The sequence below is a fragment of the Lonchura striata genome, chromosome 4 (genome assembly GCF_050655825.1).
Source record: "Lonchura striata isolate lonStrDom1 chromosome 4, ASM5065582v1, whole genome shotgun sequence".
NCBI classification, from domain to species: Eukaryota; Metazoa; Chordata; class Aves; order Passeriformes; family Estrildidae; genus Lonchura; species Lonchura striata.
Genome location: NC_140706.1, coordinates 43,367,673 through 43,391,854, shown reverse-complemented (window position 1 = coordinate 43,391,854; position 24,182 = coordinate 43,367,673). Strand labels below are relative to the sequence as shown.

Here is a 24,182-nt window from a genome sequence, read left to right as displayed (position 1 = left end):
CGTAAATGGAAGAAAACAGAAAATTCTGTCGTTGTCAAGTCTTCTTTTAAATATGTAAAGCTCTAAGTATTCCAAGATGAGAATGTGTATATATAGAAATGAATATGTAGTTTGAGCCTTTTTAAAATTAGGCTGAAGTATTGAATTTTTCAAATCAAATTGGAGACTTATGTGCATAGTGGAGCCATATCCCATTTACGAGATGAACACATTAATGGTATCTCACTCACACAAAGCATTCCTCCTCCTTGTTGTTCCTTTGCCCCAGGTTGTCCCTGTTGTGCCATATGGCCAACAGTGATAAACAGTGAGGCCCCAAGAGCTGATTCTGCTTGGAATTGACTGCCCATAAGCAGGTAAACCCACACATACCAGTTTCTGGGCTTGAAATCTAAAACTGTGTGTGAGACTAAAGGACGGACACAAGAAACATCATGGCACTGTGTTGTTTTGCATGAAATTGGAGTATTTGAATTATTGCAGTAGTCAGCAGAATGGTAAAAACAATCCAGGGCATGCCTAAAGTGTGTGCTAAGTGGGCAACAGAAACACCAACAGAAAAATGTTTCTATAAAACTTGTTTATTTGGGAAAATGTGGATGTTAGTTAATTGAAATGTTCACTTCTGTCTACTGAGAAATGACAGGAGGAACACTAAAGCAGACAAAAAGCAGCAAACTGTCTGAAGGAACACTTTTTGAGCCCTATCTAGTTTGCAGTTTTCGAGTTCTTCCTTATTCCAAACTATAATGTGAATATTTAAAATCAGCTCTAAAATATATCAGGAAACTTGAAAGAAAATGGCAGGTTGAAAAGAGAGGGGAATGTAGTACTCAGATTTTCTGTGTATCAGGGTAAAGGAAACAAGTTTTATAATCTTTGTATATCTGCAAAGCTGTGGTACTGCTAGAAATTAATTTCAAACTGAGGAACTCAAAATAGAACTCCAGTTTGGGGAGAGTGGTACTGCTCAGTTTGCCACACTGATATTTACAGCCATAGTCTGAATCCTTCTGTGCCTTAGAAATCATCAATCCTCTTGAAGGTGTGAGCATCTTCTCACACTGTCAGGTTTGAATATTTAATCTAGATAATGAACTTGAGTTTAAATGTGACTCCTTTGGCAATGGAAACTGCCTTTGAAGTTTTTAGATCTTCTACATTCCACATTTCCTGTTTTAAATTAAAAGAACAAAGCACTCTCAAATAATGCACCGCAAGCAGCCTGTGAAACCTGCATCTCAGACATGAGGAACCAGACACAAGGAGGAGGTCTGGAGGCATTTCATTCCTCTTCCCATCAAATAATCTGCCCCGGGTAAGAGAGGTTCAGGTGAGCCAAAGCTAACAGGGTTGGTCGTATCCTCAATTACAGGGCAGCTAACTAACGGCTTCATTAAAAACCTTACTCCTGTGCTTTGTTGATGACAATGATGAAATACCTCACGGTAGCCATAGTAGGATGTAAAATTATGATCTCTTGGAAAGCCTCCCACCTCACCCTGCCCCCAAAAAGCCCCAAATTGTTGTCATCTGCCTTTCTCTGAATTCCACAGGTCACTTCTGATCCAGCTTACATAGGCCTTCCATGTTTTTTCACTGTCCTTAGACCATGACCTCTCCCAGCTTCCAGGGGACACTTATGATCCTGCTTTAACCATGAAGCTTTTTAGGATGTGCCTATTTTTTCAGGCATGCCTGGAAAACTCTAAGGAGTTGAGATCAATTTGAAATTTACCTACTTGAACCAGGTCTAGAACAATTTTTTCAGCCTAGACTGAGGTTTGGGATCATTTTAGTGACACTTATGATGAATCTCTCAGTCTGGGATGAATGATGTCTTCTCATCTCCATGCACTACACCTTGGAGCATTCAGTGTTAGACTCAAGGCTGTGCTGTCCCTGTGCATTAAGTGGCAAAATGTACAAGGTAGATTCCAGCAGCAGAGGACAAAAAGCTCAGCTTATCTTTCACCGAAAGTATTGTTACTATGAAAGTTTGGACAAGATCAGCTTGTCAGTAGGGATCAGGGATTTGAGGCTGTATCTAAGTGAGGCAGAGGTGAGGACAAAGGAGAGCTGAAGGATGCCTTTGTCCAAGTCTCAGTCTGTAATTTAGAACCACTGCTGAATTGGCAACCGCTCTGATTAATGATTTCTGCCATCTCTAGTTCTTGGGGAGATTCTATCCTAGCCCAGTTATGATTTTATAGGACTCTCCTGTCCCAGCTGGGCTAGAGCAATGCAGTGTACATGGGCATCAAGCCATTGGTTCTTAGGCAACTGCAGTCTCACAGAGTGCTGCAGTATTTCCCCTCAGCAGCTCGTGCTCCTGGTAGCACAATGCACCATTTCCTTGCCCTGAAGTGCTGCTGCAGCTCCTGGGCCAGAGGGCAAATTTAACAGGGAGCAAGAGCCTGGACTGGCTACTGACTTTTTGGTGACAACTGGTTTGTCAGGCTCTATCTCAGAAAAAACCTGGAACAGCTTTTATGTAAAAACATATGCTGTATTTATAAACCTGTACTAATTCTTGAAGAGAGGTGTTTGAAAAATTGTATATGCCATTTTTAGATGAAGTTTGAAAATCCTGGTGTATATTAAATAGACCATATATTTTGTGTATAATAATAAACATCATATATCATCATAAAATGCTAAACATCATCCCACAGCATGTGTATCTGCACAGTGACAGGGATCAAGGATAGAATGGCAAGAGATGGAAAGAAAATATTATTCTCACTTTCATTAAAGATTCAGTGGTTGGTATGGCTTGAATATTACCCTTTAAGTAATAAACCATTTGTCAGAGTGACCAAAGGTCATTACTGGCAAGTTTTTCTTTATTATTATTACTATTATTATTTGACTCTTCTGTACAATTGCACAACTTCACTGTTTCTTTTTATGAGTGATTAGGTGTTGATTTACTGGTACAAGATTTTGACCAGATTGATTGTAAAAGATTTGCATTTCTTTTTACTGGATTCCATAAGCTGATCAGAAGAACCTCTCCATTGGAATGCTGGAAGAGTTTAAGGCATCTGAGCTGTCTGCTTTGGCAAAATCCTGTAAGTGATATCAAGTAGATGCTGTTGGGATGAGACCTGGTTCTGATTATGAGTGAGGAGACAGGGGTGCTGTGGGAGAGGATCTGTTGATGGCTGTGTCCACACCAGCAATTAGTGCTGTGCAGTAGGAGCAGAACTGTAATGCCAATTACAAAATGCTGGTCCTGGAGAACTAATGTGCTCATGTGCTGAACTAGTTCTGGTTTGGTCCCACATGCTCCTCCAGTGGCTTGAGTGCCTGGAATGTGCTCCAGGAGAGCTGCTCCAGATTTAGTTACACCCTGAAGGAATCCTGTTAGTGGTCTCCAAGGCAGCACTGTGCTCTATTGGGAAAGCTGCTGATCTGAACTAAAAATTGGTGTAGACACAGCTGTTAAATGTCTGGTCCTATCTCTTAAATAAATAAATTGAGATCACAGGAACAAGCTCTTGGAGAGAAAGTGGCAATACTAGTTCTCACTTACTGTTGCGTAAAATCAAGCCCATTAAAAATTATTGCATAAAACAAAACTTAGTGTTGTTGATGTGGTTTCACATACAGGAGAAAATAAGAAAGCTCTTTCTAGGACGAAAGCTAAAAGAAAAGGGGGAATCAGCATGAAAAGAAGAGAGCAGAAATGCCAGAAACACCACTGCAGTTATCTCTCTAGGATAGCTGCAGTATTTTGACATAGCCTATGATGACTAAGCCACTGGATTCAAAAAGTGCCTGTGTATTGAGGCATAAAGATGTTACAGTCTTATACAAGTATTCTTAAATGTTTTTATTTAAAACAAAAAACCCCCAAACACTCCACCCACCTTAAAATTAAAATCTAATTTCATGGAATGAAGATGCCTCCTAAGCAGTCTCACTTGAGCACATGCTGCTGAAGAAGAAGAGTTCATATTGTGAGCTATATTATGATTAAGTACATCAACAAAAGGGGGCTGTAAAGAGAAACTGCTCAATATCTTACATGTAATGTGTTTACTACAGCCCCATCTTTGAAGTTCTGTCACTTAAGTCACAAAATTTCTGCTTATTGAGCTGTGTTATTCAGATAGCTCATATGCAACTCCTACAAACCTAAACAGACTTCACAATACTAGAAGTCCTTAAAGTGCTAACACAATTAACTTTGTAAAGTTGTTTTATTGAATGGGAAAAGCTTTTCTAAAAATATTCTTAAGTATTGTGTTGTTTTTTGTATTTAATGTGACAATCTTGACATATCTTGGCTTTGCAGCCAATAGTTTATTTGAACCTAAATCTGTGATGGAGTCTGAAAATATGGTTTGCTTAACAAGTTATTCTGTATTAATTTGAACATTTAGATACTGCTGGACCTACACCGTCAACAGGAAAACTTCTCAATTCTGGTTAAGCACATTTTCCTCCTGGACATATTAGCTGTCCAAAATGTACTTGAACTGACTTACTTGTACACCTGGATTTGTTAGTTTCCCTCTTCTGTCTGTTCACTCTTCTGCCCAGATTTGTATTCCTGCCCTCCAGCACAACATTACTCAGAAACCTCTCATCCTCCTGCACCATCAGGCCAGCGCCTTTGCTCTTTGAAAACATGTTGTTGCAATTCCTACAAATCATGGAAGAAAATTACATAATCTCAAAGGCTATTGCTCTGCTCATTGCATTAAATATTCATGTTTCTACCCTTCTATTTCCATCCCTCTCCCAAGTACTTCAGCCCACACTGGGGCACCTTCTGCCATCAGGGGGGCTCAGTGTCCTGGCCTGCACTCTCAGCAGAACCTGCAACGTCCTGGCAGTCTTTCACTGCCATTTTAGGAAAGGATTAACTCTTTAATTGTTTTTACATAAATAATAGGCAATCACAGCTTTTATGTTGTCACTGCTTGCTGCAAGCTTTTTTTCCTTAAGCACCAACCCAAGGAACAGATTTTTACAATTTGGAGCTGCTCAGTCAGTTCGGATGGCTTTTTAATCTCTAGAGGCCAGATGGAAGCATGATCCTTTACCACAGCACGTTTTGCATAATGTAGAGATTGGAATTAAATTTTGTTTGCACATAGTCATAGATATCTAAGTATATAAATATTTTCCCTTTCCATCCATGCATTTTCTCTCCTACTGTTTTGGGTGTTTTTTTTAATGACAGCTTTCTACAGGGGAAAACTGTCACAAACAAGCAAATGCTATACCCTGAAAAAAAGCTTATGCAGAAGAAAATTATTTTGGTCAAGGAGATCTGAGACAGAACCTGACACTCAAGTGCTAAGTTTCTGGGACAGATGATGACTTACCTTGGTTTCAAGACTCTGATAAAACTGCGTGTTGGACTGATGTGGAATGATGTTATTTTATTATTTGTTCTGAAGCCTTATTTCAGGCTCTCCTACAATCCTAACTTTGATTTTGGTTGTATTTATGGATTTATTATTTGCTGTCAACTGCAATCAACTGATTGAAAACCATAAATAATAAACATCAGGTTTCAATTTAAGATGCAGTAACGAGATGGTATCGGAAGAAGTTTTACGTACTTTAGCAGCTTTTTATAGCTGCCTCCCCCTGCAGAGCAAGGTCCTGACACATTCCTTGTGAGAAGGAGACAATGTCTTTCCCCATGTTTGTCCAGGCCCATGTGACAAATCCTACTGGCAACTGAAGGAGAGGACACTCACACACCTGTTCGTGGAATATAAAAAGTCCCAAGACATATTTCAGCATCTACCAGTAAGATGAGCAACTCGACCTGCTTTACCCCTCAGAGGATACATAATGTTAAATTAACAACTAGAAAATAAAAAAACAATAAAAAAAGACATACTAACATGAAAAAACACATTTTATTGCACTTAAGTTATAAGAAAATAAAATTTCTAAGTGAATCAAACCATAGACACAATCCCTTTAAAGGTTGTTTTCCTCCATCATGTCAGGTTGTTACATAACTAAAATTAACCAACTGGAATCTGATTGTTTTAAATCAGACTATAAATAAAATAAAAACAAAAAAAAAAAGGAGGAAAAAAGATAGCCTAGGATACAGTGTTAAACCACTTTCACAGTTCAGCTTGAGTTGTGGCTCTTGGAGAATGAGGCAAACCATTTGACTCTTTCTTTTCCCATTTTGTTTGCATGTGACATCTTTACAAAAACCTTAAGTTTTTGCTCTGTCAGTTCCTCCCAGCAATAACTGTAACAGTTGTTTTTTTTCTCAAATACTGTAAAACACTAAGACTGACCAGCAACTTTATTTTAATTTTTGTATTTTATAATATTTTTTAAAAATTTTGTCAGTTTTTTTTTAATGTATGTTCATTCCATTCACCACAGCCCTCACAAAGAAAAATTTCCCCACAGAACAGGCTGCAATAGCTTTGTTCCAAGGAATGTGTTTTAATTTTTGCCCAGAAAAAAGAAAATAAGCTTTGCACACACACTCAATTCTTTATTTGCAGGCAAACTTCACTCTTAATTGTCTGAAACTCTTCCACTCTCAGCCTCTTAGAGGCACAGTTGGCTCAAGTTTCAGTGGCAAAAAGTCTTTTTCTGTAACCAAACTAGAGCAAATTTGGAATTCAGTCTGGGACTAAAACGTCACAGCAGAAAAAAAATAAAAAAAAATAATTTGCTTTTCTTTCTTTCATTTAGCAGCATAAATAAGTTTGGCCACTGGGAATACAGTACAGGGGTGGGACAACAATCCCGTAATTGAAGACCTACTTCTAGCACCAGCATTGCGAATTAAATCCATCAGAGGACTCTCAAAATCCAGGACAACTTGCCACCTCAGAGCAACTTATGCATTGAAGAGTGTAGATGGAAGCAACAGTAAATAGATTAAACAGAGGCTAATACTGTGATTGACATTGGCAATGGTTGGCAAAAAAAAAAAAAAAAAAAGAGGAATAAAGAAAAAAAAAAAAGAAAAAGCTCTGATAAAACTGTACAAAACAATTCACAGTAATATTTTAGCTTTTCCACACTAGGAATGGACTCTTTGTTTTTGTTTGTTTTTCTCATTGCAGATGCTCTCTAGTTTTTGAAAGTCAACCAGTGACTGCTCATGGAGGTTGGAAGGGACCTTGGAGGGAGTCCAGTCCAACCCCCTGCTCGGAGCGGGGCCAAGGGACAGCGCGTTGCTCAGAGGGGCTGCTGGGACCCAGGGTGACCCAGGGGTGCACGAGCAGGCTCGCCTGTGCAGCTTAATTCAAGATCTTTGTGGTAAAATAACCTGTTAACAAGAACTGTAACTTTTTTTTTTTTTCCCCACTCCAAATTGCTCAAGGAGCATTTGGAGGAAAGTAAAGAAATTAATTGCACCTGGTTTCATTTCTAAAGTTGGATTTTTGCAAAGCTGCCCCGGTCAAAAGTGTAGCCTTTTTATGTGATGAGACAGCAAAAGCCTCTCTTGTCAGTTATAGTTTGTCATCTTTGTCTTCTCCTTCGTAGTCTGTAGGTCTTTAGGATCTGCTGCCCCAAGGCAACATCCTGCACCACCAAGGACAAGGGATTTTTTTCCTTTCTCTTTTTTTTCTGTTTTCTTTTTTTTTCAGGGGGGAGGGAAAGGAGAACATCGTCTACACGTTTGGACAAATTCATCTTTCTGCCCTTCACTTCATATCGACGTCAAAGTCCAACACCAGCAGCTTTGTTTCCTCAGTCCCGTTGCGGCTCCCAACTGCACACACCAGCTTTGTGTTAGAAGCTCTGATTCGCCACACGACACCTCCGCTTCCCCCGCTCTCCAATGTGACTAGATTTCGGATAAATTCACCCGTTTTCAAGTCCCAAAGTTTTACAGTCCCATCATCTGAGCTGGTAATTACAAAGTTCTTGTTGAACTGTAAACAGGTCACAGCACTCTGATGCTTGTTGGGACCTGTAAGAGTAAACAAAAACGTTTCTATTTGTAATTAATTAGAAAGCAATGTCAGGCAGTGCTGCGTCTAGAACAAACACCTCGCTATTTGCATACAGCTCTTTCCATCTATTAGAACTACTAGAGAACTATCTGTTATACTCCTGAGATTGTATATTAAAAGGTGCAGAAACCTTGCCATGCTTTCAAAAAGTGAAAGCAGGTATACAAAATTACCCAGTGTTTTCTTCTTTGTTTCAGTGATCTCGTTGTGCTGTATATTGGCAGTTGGGCAAACTGGACATCCATGAAAATGAACTTAACCATCCTCAATGAGGTGACTGCTGTAAGAGCTTGTCTTCAAGTCCCTTTGAAGTTTTATTCTGAGCTAACTCCATCAGTAAATATTGACAGTTATATGCTGACATATAAATATATATGTTAAAGCAGCAGAGTTTGCTTTACGGGGAAATTTAATTTTCTGCTCCAGCCAGCACTGCTGCATAATATATGAAAATTATATAAGACCTTTTTTGTGGGGAGAAACACAACCACATGTTTGTGTTCATGATGCCTGAGTGGCAACTGTCAACATGGAGAAAAAAAATTTTTTTTATTTTTACTAAAATAAGGAAAACATCTTCCACTTGCATATCTTGATTTATTAAAACAGACAGTGTACTACTTTGCCTCCTGATCCAATTAAACTGTAAGCTTTGAAACATTCAAGTGACCCCTAAATAAATACATTGACTGTCTATTTTGAGATGTAATTTCCTATGTATTTCTGTGGCTTATTAGGCTAATATACCCATAGCAAATTGCTATCGGTCCAGACCATCTGCCTTTCATAATAGGCAAGTGATTTGAATAGATTAGATTAAATACATTTTGTTCTTCTAGTTCAGAAAAAGATCATACAGCTGTCATCAGAAAAATATGTAAGTTTTAAGTGGTCAGTGCTTGTTTCTTTGTATGTAATTATTTTAAAGTTTTTAAATGTAAAATCTGCAGCACAGATCACTGTAGGCTGCTTGATTTACATAAAGGTAGTTTAAACTTACCTTGCAATGTCTGTAAACATTGTCCTGTTTTGATGTCCCAGATTTTGACTGTAGAATCAGCATTCCCAGACACAAGTATATTGTCCTTGAGTTCCATTCCACTTGTGAGTGACTGGTGGCCTGTCAGAGTGTGAATGCAGTTGCCTGTCTCCACATCCCAAACTCGGATGGAAGTGTCAAGAGATCCACTCACCACATGGATACCATCAAACTACAAGAAAGGTAAATCTATTACAATTATATTAGGACCTTACAAAGAAGGCTATTAAGCATTTAATACACTAAATGCAAGGTTAGATGCTGTATATATTCAGAAACTGCAGTACAAAGAACTCAGTAAAGATGGCCATGTTTGATACCACAGCAGGTGCTTCATGGTCAGTGCAATTTTCTGCTCAAGACATGTGGGCTCTTGAGGGACATGGTTTGAAAAGAGACTCTGAGCCACTGGTCTTTGAAATGCAATACATCTCTTTTAATCACAGCAGATCCTGACTACCCTGCAGTGTGCAACAGTAAGAGAAAGTACTTTTCCTAAAGGAAACGTTAAAAAGACAACGTTGTTTATTACAAGTTCGAGGGAGTTTAACCAGGAGAACAACATTATTCCAGAATCATCTACACAAAAATCACAGCATAAGAAAATTGAAGGAAAAGTAATTGAAAAATGTGAAATTTAGCTTTTTGTAACCCTAATTGTGTACAGTAAGGAAGTGTAACTTTCCAGTCATTGTAGGGAAAGCATACAGGCTAAGATATGAGATTCTTTTGGCCAAGAGGACTGACCATATAGAGAATAGAAAGGTGAAAAATAGTTTGAGCTATAGTGACAATGACATAAGAGTCCAGAATTCCCAAAAAAGGGAAAAGGCAGTAGAATAAAACCAGTGGGTTTCAAGAAGGAATACTTAAAAAACCCTAGACTTCCTTCCCATGAGGATTTTATGTATCTATTCTATGAGGGGAAGAAGAGTTCAGGACAGTTGGCAGTTTCTTAAAGACACAAACTATCCTGTGTAAAAGAAAGATAGGAAGTATTGTAAATTACTGAGACCCACTTGGCTGAACCACAAGGAATTGTACAAAAAGTAGAAACTACATCAATAGACGTGTATAAAAGAGCACATTGGGACAAAACCAGAAAGGCAGGGCACAACACAAGATAAAACTAGCAAGAGCCATTCCACTATTGTGTAACAAGTCCCAACCAAAAGCATTACAAAAAATCCCGAACAAACAAACAAACAAAAAAAAATCAAGAGGAAGGCCAAAACCCCCTCATTTATCCTCAGTGGGAAGGAAACACCGATTGAGGCCAGCTATTTAACTTCTTTTTGTCTCAATCCTCAGCCATGTGAGCGTAGCCTCACAGCACTAGTGCCAATGACAAGTGAGTACAAGCTTTTGCTAGAATGGGGGAACAAAATCACGGGGCAAGTTGTTTTAAGACAGTCTCAGAGACATCTGCTGCTATCTTTGAGAACCCATGGAAGATAGACAAGTTTCAGATGGAAAATACAATTCCTTCCTTTATTGGAGATGATGGGATAGGGGGAATTATGGATCAATCAGCCTAACTTCAATTTCCACAAGGAACTTTTAAGCCCTTTGTAATGTGGTAAGTAGCAGCAAACACAGATTTGTGGGAAAACTATCTTAACCAATATGATTTTTTTCCATGATGGAGTAAAAAGCCATGTGAAATAGCAAATGTCTTGGTTGTATTCTTACAAAGAGGGGACAAATTTGAGGCAGGGACAGTACTTTGTTCAGAGTGCTATCAGAGATAACCAGAAAGCGTTTTAGAGAGCTCTGGCATTTACTATTTTCATTAGGATTTGAGTGACATTGGAAAGAGTAGAACTGACCAAAGGCAAAGAGTGTATCAGTCAAGTGAAAAGTGTGAAGATCTGAACTTGGCAGGGAATGAGTGAAGGTACAGCTGCAGCCTGGGAGAAGGGAGGCTGGACAGGAATCTTGCTTATATTTAAGGCTGACACTACTGGTCCATGTGGACTGACTGGTACCTGATAAGGCAAGGAACAAACCCAGTTAAGGGAACTCAGCTATCTGAGGCTGCTGCTTCTTATAAGACCCACAGAAATGAATATCTTAGATCTCTGCAGTCAGACATGGTTGGGCATGGCACCTAGATTCAAAGAATGGAGAGCAACTGGCACACAGACTGCTTATCTGCTGCATGCACTGCATTCCTGGTGAAAATACACTAAAAAAACCCTCTGCTATCTGAATGGAAGGCATAAAAATAACCTTTCACTTCTAGCAACCATTGATAAGACTTTGACTGGACCCTCTTTTAGGTCCCCTGCTTTCAAAAGAGGATGGGAAATAATCTGACTTCAGATAAAAAGACAAGGACTGCCAGATAGCCCAAAAGACTTGGGAACACTAGAAAATATTTTTCTATTCTAAAAATAATTAAACCTGATTGATGTAACAAATTTTGAATTCTTTTCCCCCTTTCCCGCAAACTAATTGTATTCCCTGTTCATAAGGTATTCAGAAAGGTTTAAGACTGGGCATCCAGAGAAATCGATGGTGCTGCAGTGAAACAAACAATAGTTTTTGGATCAGTGAGTTATCCATGAGCCTTGAGAATCTATGGGTTACTGGGAAGGCAGGTAAGAAGAGTAAGAAAACTCAGCACAGTTAGTGGTCCTCAACTGCTGCATGAGGATCTCTAGCAAATATTAGGTTCTACACATGGGGAAATATGGAGATATAATAGAACCTGCCATGGAGGACTGGCTTATTCAATCTGATTGTTCTGCTTATGGGAGTTCTGCTGTTTGGGGCTACTTCAGGCTTAAGGACAGGAGCCATCAGGCAATTTGAAAGAATCTTTCTGTTCCACACCCTAAGCACCTGTAGCCTCCCTGACGCCCTTCTCCCTTGTTTCAGAACATACTGATGTGTAACACAACCCAGTCATTTGATCCATTATTACCACAGTATCAGAGCAAGACATAAATATTCGTATGCCAAAACAAAAGCCACTGGTGAAGATAAGGTAGAATAACATCTGTTCCCAAACTGCCCTACATGAAATAAATCCTCAGAATATTTTTGAGAGGTAGGTAGGTAGTAGAGCATTTTTAACTTGCTGCTTGTCTAGAGAACGCTCCTCAGCATATGAATGTAAGAGAAGGGCTGGAGTTTTTGATAGATTTTGCTACATATTTTTGGGAAAGGAAACCAATTAGGAATTTTGTTCATATTTAATATATTACGGGGAGATATCAAATGCTTTATGAAAAATGTCTCTAGCACTGAGCTTCACTTTCTGAGTCACAAATCAGAGCATTTACATGCTGAATGCCATTTCCCAATTTTGAACTGTCTTTGTTGATTTCTTTTTCAAGTCCTGCCAGACTGTGGTGTGAACAGGCACAAGCATGAAATTAATTTCTTTTGCCTTTCAATGCCTGGAAGTGACGCTTTGACTCTATGAATGAATAAGATGATGTTTTGGGTTAGTAAAGGTAAGAAGACCCAAGACATGAGGTCTTGCTAGCTTTGTGGATAACTGGTGGGCAATACAGAGATGCCACAAAGCAGTACCATAATAACCTGCACCTACATTAACATGTTGCTGTTGAAACAGCCTGACACTTGTATATCTGGCCTGTACTCAGAGAAGAGGAAGTAGAAAGCTAGAGATTTACATAGGAGCATTAAAATTTTAAGTTCAGCCTGACTGTGAATTATAATTTAGAATTGGAAGATGGGACTAGAAAATTAGGATAAACAGATCTCCATAAATCAGAACATTAATTTAATAGGGTTTTTGGCACACTGTCAATTGCTATATCCTCTGATTTATTTAAAACAATAAGTTTGGGATTTCTCAAGGAAAGCAAAAACATAACTACTCCAAAACACATGCAAGATTTGAAAAAAAAATTTCAACTAAACAACCCATCAATCTACAAAACAACATAACTTGCTAGTACATAGATTTGAGCTTTATCGTACTGGGTCCTTTAAAAAAATCCTACTCTAAAAAAAATCTCAGTTTCTAAATTAAGACAACATATAACTAGCAAAATGAAAGAGGGGTTTATTACAGATGCCTCTGTATTCTTGTGGTCTGTATAATTTTGTACTAGGTACCCACAACTTAATAAACAAGATGAAATAAACTAACTTAAAATATTACTTAATGAAACTAAAGCAGCAGATAAAAACCACATACCTGTAACGAGTAGACTCTGTTAGTATGCCCTTGCAGTGTGTGCAGACAGGTCTCTGTCTCTGGATCCCACACTTTGACCATAAAATCATATGCACCACTTACAACCCTTCTGCCATCATATTGAACGCACCGAACTGCAGCGACGTGGCCCATCAGGACATGCAAGCACTGGCCCGTCTCTATGTCCCACACCCGCAGCGTCGCGTCTCGAGAGCCACTGACCACCCTGCAGCAACGAGAGCCCTCCTGCACTTAGCATGGCACAGCAAAGTACTACAGCAATCAAACCTGGCTACAAACGGGTTCTGAGTTTTGCTTTGGAACATTAGATAGAGGTGGTGCACCAGCCACCAAAGTTCTGGCTTGGAGTGACATTATAATGGGGTCTCAAATGACTGGAGTGTTTTCCTTGCTCTACTCACCTCCTCAGGATCTGTCTATTTGATATAATTAGCAATCAGCATTTAAAAAGGCACTTCATTCCTGAACAGCAAAACAATGCCATGAGAAATTCTGGACTGTTGTATCTACCTATGAAAGCTTATGAACATGGTGAGCTCCAGCCAGTGTTATATAATAACTGAGTTGACTAATTATAACAAATAAACAAAGATCTTTAGAAATTTCACTTTGAGTAAAGTAACAGTGATTCGGTTTGGTTTTTTTCAGTTTATACTTCTGTAAGTTTTTTTAAGCAATAATAGAAATGAGATGGAATGAACATTAATGGAATTTATACAGAAAAATCTCATCATTCTTCAAAAAAAGAAGAAATGCAACCAACAATCTCTCTGTCAACAGCTCCATACGACAGCCAAATAACAGAGCTCTTCCAGTGTCTGTTGAATCAAGACATGGTTTACTATTGCAAAAATTATGTTATCATCAGTTAAAATTTAAATAAAATACTGCAGTGACACTACTTAGAAGGTTATTTGACAAAATGAGTTAAGAGTTTGTAGCACTGACAAAAGAAGAAATTATTCCGTGTGGGAGACTGGATCATGGATGGTATAACAAAGAATTAGCTTTGAAATAACGCAGACTGTGACTTTTTGAAGTACATGACTCAATTTCCAGTTCTTCATTTAGTATTCTTATGCTTCTGCTCCTATTAGTCATCTCCTCCCTTGTGTTGATTTATGTTTTGCCTGGTTTGTGTTTCACCGGGTGCTGGATGAGGTCCCCAGGTTTCAGGAGCACTTTCTGTGAGCAGGAGTGTGTAAGTGCCAGGCCAGGCTGCGGCTGCAGCTCTGCACCAAGCCTCACCTTTTCTCGTGGAGATGCATGCAGCGCACGGTGGAGGTGTGTCCGTACAGGGTGTGGATGCACTCCCCGGTCTCAGCGTTCCAGACTTTCAACGTTCTGTCTGTGGAGCCACTGATGATGATATTGTCCCTCATCTGTGATGACCACACTCCGCCTGTGTGCCCAACCAGTGTTCTCAAACACTGCAAAGAAACATTTTCCTTAGTTACCCTTTTGACACAGCGGAATGGATACTTTACGAAAAAGCAATCTTGGCTGTAAGAGTTGGCTCTCATAGCAAGAGCTGGAAGACCTCTGGAGACTTCTTTCTGATTGAACAAAAAAAATCCCCTTTTTAAAAAATACTCATCAAATTTCTCTCTCAATTGTTGGTACTTCAACTAAAAGGAATTTTTCTTGTAATCTTTCCCTTGACAAACTAAGCTGTCTTTCCAAATTTCTCAATACAAGGACATGTTTTGCAGCCCTGAGTCATATTCCTGGCATTTTTCTGAGTCACTGCAGGATTTCCAATAGCTTTTTGAAGTGTTTTAGAAGTGGAAAGAGCACACACTTGGTAGTTTTACCACCAATCTATAAACCATATATTTTTGTTGTATTTTTCTGTTTGTTTATCCAAGAAACACTGCACTCTGTAAACCACAGCTACAGCATACCTCCTTCAAAACCATGTTTCAGATCTTTTCCAGACTTTACTGTTGCCCAGGAGAGAATCCCACACTACATAAGCACAGCCTCCGTTGTCTGATCCCAAATGTATGACATGATTTCTCACTATGTAGAGACAGTGTTTGCTCACACCTTCCTCTATAAAACCCCTGTCGGCCCGGAACAATGGCTTGTCTCTGTCTCCCAGCCTGTTTTCCCTACAAGTAATAACTATATGTGCTTTCCCACCAGGCAGCAATAAATGCTAATTAGTACAGACAAGGCAAGATCCTTGCAAGACTCCTCTAGAAAGATACTCCATGAAGATTCTGCATTTACTTTAACAACATGGTCTCTATAATTACCCATTTTCTAACCCATTCAAATGTGTGCCATGTTGATTTTTGCATTATTCTATTTTCTTCAGTTCCGTCATGGGGACAGAGTCTTTCAGTGCACACAGCCATCTACTTCTGCACTATTATTTTTATCAGGCAAACCTGTAACTGCATGAAAAAAGAGGTCAAGGCAGTTTGAGGATCTCTTTTTCTGTAATCTAATGCTAAGTGGCATTAATTGCCGTGGCCTTCCTTTAACTGTTAGTTGACTCCTCTTGACGCAGTCCAATATTTTTTATCTGAGATAGTGTATCCTAAATACCCAGTCTTTCGGTTTACTCCATTTAAAACATTGATGCATTTTGGCTTTCTTACTGTCCTGTCCTGGATCTTCTCCTTGTGATCATACCTTTTGAAAATGCACTAATTTTAAGCCAAAGGTTACTTCCAAAAACAAAACAAAACAAAACAAAAAACAAAAAAAAAAAAAAAAAAAAAAAACAAAAAAAAAACCCCAAACAAACAAACAAAACACAACAACAAAACAAAACAAAACAAAACCCACAACACATTATCTAGATCAACCCTAACAAGAAAAACCATAACTTCAATAGATAGCATGAGTTTCTGCTGAAATGGTCTATTATTACTGCATGCTGTATTTCCATCACACAACTTTTCTTCCAAAGTATTTTTTCTGTATCAGTGACAGTATAGTGATTCCTGTTGTTAATATCCTGTTCTTTATAGCATCCTTGAAAATGGTTTGCTTTTTTGTTGTACTGTTCTTTAACAATTTTTAACTGGTTTTCTGCAATTACTGGCTCCTGGTTTAATTCACTGCTATCAAATCCATCTTTTTTAGTTCATAGCTGATGTTCATTTCTACAGTTGTCTTTTTTTCTCATTACATCCAATGTGCTCATATTTTAAGAAATCATCCTGTTAAAGCAGTAAGAACACAGAATCCTTATTTTGGGCTTTACATCTGTCAAAGGAATTATTTAGTCATGTTCATTTGCAAAAACCAACCTTTAGGGTTTCTTTATTTTATTAATTCTTCAGCATCAGTAAGCATGAGGGCTGATACAGCATGCTTCCATCTTTCAGACAAAATTTCTAGCTCTCCTAAAGGTTTGGGGTAAATGGCCACTCTAGGTTTTGTAATTACTTTCAAAAAATTACTGAATAGTAATCGTTAAGTCATGCCACTGTGCTTAATTTGATATATTTAAGGGAACATTTTGCTTTTGGGACTGTGGTATGTACAAAGAAAGTATTTTTCATTTGTGTTTAGGTTGCCCTTTTCAATTAAAATAGACATAAATTTCATTATGGGATCCTTCATTAGACAGTTTGTTGTCAGGAATCCAACAGCAGCAGGGTGAGGCTGCCTATGGCTCTTAATTTTATTCTTACCCACAGTAGGATTAACAATCCCTTCAAGGATCTTCTGGGCATGCAATGACAAATGCTGAATACATTCAGCTTCCACATTATGAAGTGGATACCTTTTACATCTTAAACACGTTATCCTCAGCAGCTGTCCTGTTGTTATCTGTACCATTAAAACCAAGCTAAGTGCATACAATACCAGTCTAAAAGGAAAAAGTACTGTTTCCCCAAGGCCTTTTCTACATCCTTGGTCGGTCAGTCACCTCAAAAAAAAAACCTGTGGGCTGAGTAGCTGTGATGTTCTAACATGACTGAAATGCTCAGTACTGTCTTTTTGATTGCACATATTGTTTTGCTCCTCTAAGCCAGAATTAAATTATTGAAGCTTATTAAATTCCTGCCTGAGCTGGATCTAATTTAATAGGAAATATTTAAACCTAAAGCAAGTTAATTTTTTTTTTTGGTGGCTCAGCAATATAGTAGCTTGGAAAGAAAAACAAACTCTGTATTTGATATCTGAGCCAGTAAAATGAACACTCCATTACAAAAACTAGAAAGAATGCTAGAACACAAGTGAGAAAAAGAGATCCAGAGGGGTAAATGCAGCCCAAGTTAAGGTTTAAGGAAGATAAAGTAATGTTTCTGTCCAAATTCTTTAAAATCCATGTCACAAACGACTCCACAAGAATAGCAGAATTGCCAAGAGAACAAGGATATATGCCAGTGGTAACATGAGCAGCATTGCAATTTCACATCAAGGTGACTTTTTTGAACTGGAAGAGTTTGTGTGTGGGAAAAGGCAACCCACACGTTTATCCGGTACACCTTCCAATTCCTGCCCCAGAGCACCAAAGGCCACCCTGCAGCGCGGTCTGAAGGCACAGCAGCACTTTGGCCACTGCTCTGCCTGTGGCTCACTTCCCAAGGATCCAGCAGGGCAGCACCTTACCTTGCCTGTGACTGCTGACCACACTTTGAGCGTGTTGTCGTCGGAGCCGCTGACGATGCGGTTCCCGCAGAACTGCAGGCACGTGATCACATGGTCATCGTGGCCCTTGAGCACCTGGCAACCAAGAACACAAAAGCGACAGTCACCATTTAATGCAGGAGATTAGAGAAGCAGGAGAAACAAAGTGCTCTTCTGATTCATAAATTACAAAATGCTAGAGTTGCTCCAGTAATAATAAGGCCCCTTAATCCCATGTGTCAAGTCTAATTTACCGCCAGCTGGGACCAAAGAAGGTGTTTCCTTCCTTCCATGGAGTGATGCTGCATTGCTTAGCAGGCACACTACAGCTAATGCAAGCCTCCTGAAAACACCAGGAAAAAGCACCAACCAAAGTGGGCTAAATTAGTAACTGGATACTGCTCTATTTCTCTGCAGTTATGCCATCTCTTTATTTTTCAATTGATTTTCAGTTGATTTTCAATTCACTGTTACCTTTTGTTTCAATCTTGAATGCAAAGATGGGCTGACTATTTGCTGAGTATTTGTATTTCAGTGGTCAAGGCTGACTACATCTGTTTTTTTTCCCTTACCAGCCAAGCATTGTATTTTGTTAAATGCCAGTCAGCACCAAAGTAAAAAACTAGAAAACCATCAACTCAATTAAATGCAAACAAAAGCAACAATTCCATGTGCTGGAAATGTGGACTGGAATGTTGCTTTATAGAGGTGAGATTTTCAATGCTTGATTTTGGAAAAACTGTAATTCTATCTTACTGCAATACAGCAAAAAAAAAAAAAAACAAACCAACCAAACAAACAAACAAAAAAAACAAAACCAAAAAATCCTTACTAGAATACATAGGATGAGAATTTTTTATTTAAGATAGCCAAACATTTTTTAAGATGTTCGTTGAAATGAAATGGCATTAGGATAATGCCAGAGGCTGTAATTTTACTAATAATTCCAAGATAACTTGATGTGGCATATCAACGCAAGAAATACAGAACCGTTGCCAGAGATGTACATAAGTCACAGCCAAATAAACAGCAGGATATAGCCATAGGTTTTCCATGGGAATTCTTTTGTTCTTATTTTATTTTGCTATTTTTAATAAAGAAAACAGGTAAATTGCCTTAAAATCTTAAAAAGCTACGAATATGGGCTTTCTTGACATTTCTGGCTGCTTGTTTATTATCAGGTTTGATTAGAGAGTTGCTATTTGATTTACAAATGTTTTAAATATTGTTTCATGTCTTCTTTTGTGAAGGATATAATGATAAATATCTATGTCATTAAAATAATTTTAACATTTATAAAATCTTAACACAGAATGAAGCTATTGTCTTGTGCTGCTCAATTTAAAAGAATGTATTTAAAAATAAAGCATTAATTGATCACAGAACAGTTGTGGAGTATTTTTAGGTCGCAAAATGACCCAGCTCTACCAATATATACATATACACCTATATATGTACAGTATATGTGTCTGTATGTTTAAATATAAGTATTTCAAATAAATTTTCCATTTTTATCAGTCTCAAAGAGACTGGCATGTTTATAAGAATTCACAAAATTTTACAGAAATTCTTAGAAGAGCAGTGAAAGGGTTCTGCAGTATGAAGCATAACACATTGCCAAAATGGTAATCAGAAAATAATTTAAAGCCAGGGTAAGCTAAAACACAAATTACTTTTTTCTGTAGCAATTCACTGCTTTTTGTGCATGGATAGTCTTGTTTGTCCAAAGGAAAGAACCCGAGCCACGAGCTGATCCTGCTTTGTTCACGGCCCCATGCACAGAGCTCAGAACCTCACCTTGGGCGATTTCAGTTCTCCTCGCCGCCAGTTGGTATCAATCCTGTGCTGTCTGATGTAGGCGCTTTTCCACGGACTGTGTATAAAGCCTGGTTTTATTACTTTCCTCCTCTTGATATGTAATGGCTCATCAATCCCTAAAATGGCATTTAAAAAAAAAAGGGGGGGGGGAGGGGAAGAGATGAGGCCACCCCACAGAAAACACATTCCCTCCCAACCTTTACTGTGACCCCTGACATTAAAATATGGCAGAAATGTAACAATCTCTTGCATGCCAACATTTGTGTGTGACACCACACTGCTCCTCAGAGATTTATACTCTGTCCTTGTCAGTTCAGCATAGTCATTACCATAATTACGATTGAAAATGGTCTAGTTCATCATTCCTTGCTGGCAACCTCCTAGCTTGGGTTTGGATCCCCCTTTCCAAGGCAATGCAACAGAATATTGCTTTTTATAAACGGGCACTGTCCAAAAACCTCCTTACCAACTTATATGCTTATTCTGAAACCGTTAAAGAAGTCAACTTTTCTGTCTGTGGTTCTCCACTCTGGTCACCCATCTTCATTACCTTTAAGTTCACTGTGACTCCTGGTATTAGTGAGCTTTTAATTACTTTCTTGATCTGAAAGGCTGAGTGCTTTTGGCATCGTCCTCTCTTGGCTGGAATTTAAGTACAGCTATGCCCTTTCTGACTTGACACTTAAGTAGTGGAGCTTTGTTTTACCCTTTATCTACAGATGCAGCTTTTTCTACAATTCTCTCACCTGCTCTCTTTTCTATGCAGCTCTTCTCTCCACTGTATTTCATTACTGGCAGGAGTCTCGTGTCTTGCCAGTATGTGGATTTCACTTTTCTGCCTTTAGCCCCCTCTCTGCCTGCAATCTTGAATTAAGGGCTCCTTCATGTTACTGAGCAGCTCACTGAGGCTAAGCAGGCTGCAATACTGGCCTGCTTGCCTGTGCTCTCCTGCCTGGATGTATTTATTCTTACTTGTAAGCTCACAAATGTAAGCTCATTCCCCTTTCAACCTTCTCCTTTTTTCTCACTCTGTCCTTTTAATGCATTTTCACTGAAATTTTTAAGAGGAGAATCTTTAGAGAAGATTTAGGAGGTCAGACACCTGCTTTCCATCATACAAGAAAACAAATTAGGTGCTCTCACAAACAGCAGCTACAATTGACATTGACATTGTTTTGTTTTTTGAAGCCTTTGCATCAACCCCTCAGAAGTCCCTGTCTCCATAATCCAAGGCAGTCTGGACAGGGTCCTGTGCCCAGGATGAGACTGCTCTAGGATCACACGTATGTGGTCTTCTACACCCCCCTTTCCCCCGGCCCAAACAGACTCTTTGTTCTTATAATTATCCTTAAAAATAAAAGCTTACATTCTCCATGTGCTCAAATACATGGCTACTTTCATGGGAGCCTTTTTTTGCCCATTCATATCAGTGCTGGAGCACCATATCTTCTTGATTTGGCATGAACAGGATAATATCCATGCAGCTAATGGACTGTGTGTCCTCCAAGCAAACCTTTTAGCACCTTCTCCCACTACAGTGTGCCATCTCTGCCTTAATTACCCTACAAGTGATGTGAAAGTACTGCAGCTCTTCTACCAACCACTTAAACAGGTTTTCCTCCACGCTACAACTGCCAGGCTATACTCCTATCATTTTTACACCTCAGCTGTTATTTCTTTTGGTTGCGTTTTAAATAAACATAATCCTCAAAAAGCAAACCCAACTGTATCCTAAAAACATGCAACTAGTATACTTTATAAACAAGATATTCAAGCCTAAACTCTAGCACTCCATGGATTATTTCTATTTCCTGCTTTCAACAGAGATACATATCATGTAGCTTAAAGCATAACTAGCACTAAATCTAAAGTCACAAGAATTGCCTTTGTAAAACTTTAAGCTTATTATGTAAATGAACTGCACTTTTTATGATGGCAACACTTCGACCATTACATCCATCATTTTGCTCAGCCTTACCTTCCTCTTTGCATTTCTCTCTCCAGAGAAGATTATCTTCAGCCAGAATTCTCCAGTAACGACATGTCTGGGCTGCCTGCAGAAGGTCCCTGGGTTCCAGGAATGACAGCACATACAGTGCCAGCTGTAAAAAATAAGAAGAAAGTGTATTTTCTGCACTGCTTTTGAAGAGAAAAGTGAAATAACTTCATTTACTATCACACATCAGGGGCTGAAATACAGAAAATTGGAACAATAAATTATTAAACAATCTCTGAAACTTAACAGACTCCAGTTTATTCCTGTGGGCATGTGGAAATATAACAATCATCATAAGTAACTAAATCCTTACAGATCATATCACAAAATTATTCTTGCATTTGAAAGGAAATAGGTGCCAGCTGAAATAATTACTACATTTTAAAAAAAATGTAATCCACGTTACTTTGAATCATTAGAATTATTACCGAAGTAATTATGTCTATGTTACTTTAGCTAACAATTGAAACAGAAGTTATTTTGAGAGTTGAACTAAAACGTACAGTGCTCACCATGTGAACAAATAGGAATGTACATTATGATGAGCAACATCACTCAGAAAGCCCAAATACATAACAAGTAAATGCTACATTCCCCAGAGCTCAAAACCACTCTGCAACCATAGGAAAGGCAGTGTACTTGCTCATTTTCTGATGAGAATTCAAACACACTCCTGGGTGGAGTTACAAGAAGCTTTATGGATTGGGATGCAGTTGGATTAAGACATGTAACTTTAGTACAGTTTGTTACCAAAACCACTAGGCAAATCCTAATAGGCACCAGAAAGTAAGTGGAAGATGAGTTTTTCCACATGACAAAACTGAAGTTTATTGGGAAAAATTCAGACCTTCTCGGACTGAGCTAAGCCATATATAGTGACCACAATAAAACGCCCAAAATCTCCACATCTCCATGAAGCTTTAAACAGAGGCATATAAATCACAATCCAAAACACAAAGAGTAACATTAAGGGTGTGATGACCAAGTACAGTTTTTCGACTTGACAGCAACAATGCAACTCCTTAGTCATGGAAAATAAGTGTGCAGGAAAGTCACAGGAAATGCAGAGTTCCTAAAAACTCTCCAGAAAGAACAATATTGATAAATATTAATGCAGAGAACTACTATCATGCTCACAGTGGAGACTTTGTCTGTAATTAAGAGGATGCAGAAGCTGTCAAGGAAATCAAATCACCCACTTTTACTTCTGCTTGCCATGTATTTTGTTTAGGACTTTGAATTTAATTTTTATCTGAAGTTATGATTAGATAGATAGATAGATAGATAGATAGATAGATAGATAGATAGATAGAAACAGAAAGCAGCAAAGACTGAAAGTTACTAAGCAAGTCATAACGGCAAGCTGTTGACTTCAGAAGAATTTTTACTTTATTTTGTGAGAAACATTTAGTAATCTAGACAAGCCAGTGACTGAGCAAGAAATAAAGATTCAGCATGACACAACTACTTGCATTTTGGTTGCTTACACACCTTGTTTGCAAGTCCTAACCTACAGCTCATGGGGAGCACACAGCACTTCACAGTAGAGGGACCTGTGCCTTAAATGGTGTGTTAGATTCTGTAGGCACCCCAGGCCACAAACCTGAAGAACCTTCTTCTCTCCTTACTCAGGGAGTCAGCATTTGGGATCTTGTGTAAGGCTCTCTATTACAGGAGCAACAACGGTACTTGTCCTTTTAGACATTCTGTCTTCATTCCTGGCATGTGAAATTACTGAAGAAGTGTTGTTTCCTAACACATATCACATAGACCTGCATGTGGCAAAACTCAAACATGACACGGCCCCTTTCCATTTTTTGCTGAATGTTTCTCAGTTGACAGCAGTTTGTTTAAATATTACTTAAAACTTACTATCTATACAGACACAGACATTTGCTAAGTTGGTTTTAATTAAACCTATGAGCCAACTGCTTCTAAACCAGGTTAAAAATGGGTAACATTTATTTTAGACTACATTTATTTAAATAGTCATCAGTGGTCAACACAGCCCACAGCTGCCTTTAGGATTAGCAGTGGATAAAAGATGACATCCTTTTGTCTCAGCTCATGATCTAGTTATAAGAAAATTTCAGGTAGCAAAGATCTGACCTTTGACTGAGCTGGATTTAGGACTACTCTCTGTTAAAGTGTTAATAACACCAAATATTAAGTAGTCCTTTGCCTTTTTCTTCACTTAGACACACAGAACCAACAACATTTCTATGACTGATTTCAGCAGAACTCTGTATCTATTGGTTTCTCAACCTGATTTTCATAAATAAGTAATAGGAATAATTATTTCTAAAGTCTCAGCAAGAAAACAAGAGTTTTTATTTCATATTAACAGTTTGACTGCTGTTTTCTCAGGGGGAAAATACACATTTCCATGGTTATTTGGCACTTAAGTTACTGTCTCTGCTTTGCAGACAATGGTTTTGAAGCAAAGCCCTCCTGTCTACATCATCTTCCTGTTCTGGTTTGGTAATAAAATCAGTGCATCCAACAGCACTGGAGATAAGCACGGATGTTAATGCGGAGCGACAACCCAAGGGAGCGTGTTTGCAC

At 38.6% G+C, this 24,182-nt stretch overlaps 1 protein-coding gene across 6 annotated transcripts in view; it reads right to left on the bottom strand.

The window, feature by feature from the left end:
* Positions 1 to 5,868: 5,868 nt before the first annotated feature.
* Positions 5,869 to 24,182, bottom strand: part of FBXW7 (F-box and WD repeat domain containing 7) — a 174,800-nt gene continuing 156,486 nt past the window's right edge. For all 6 annotated transcript variants that reach the window (XM_021530198.4, XM_085578882.1, XM_085578879.1 and 3 more), the window contains 7 exons: positions 21,600 to 21,723; positions 19,601 to 19,737; positions 17,786 to 17,899; positions 14,456 to 14,637; positions 13,187 to 13,412; positions 8,971 to 9,181; positions 5,869 to 7,927 (listed from right to left, as the gene is read on the bottom strand). In XM_021530198.4, the coding sequence (XP_021385873.1) occupies positions 7,659 to 7,927; positions 8,971 to 9,181; positions 13,187 to 13,412; positions 14,456 to 14,637; positions 17,786 to 17,899; positions 19,601 to 19,737; positions 21,600 to 21,723 (1,263 nt within the window). In that variant the 3' untranslated portion in view covers positions 5,869 to 7,658. The remainder of the gene's footprint in view (positions 7,928 to 8,970; positions 9,182 to 13,186; positions 13,413 to 14,455; positions 14,638 to 17,785; positions 17,900 to 19,600; positions 19,738 to 21,599; positions 21,724 to 24,182) is intronic.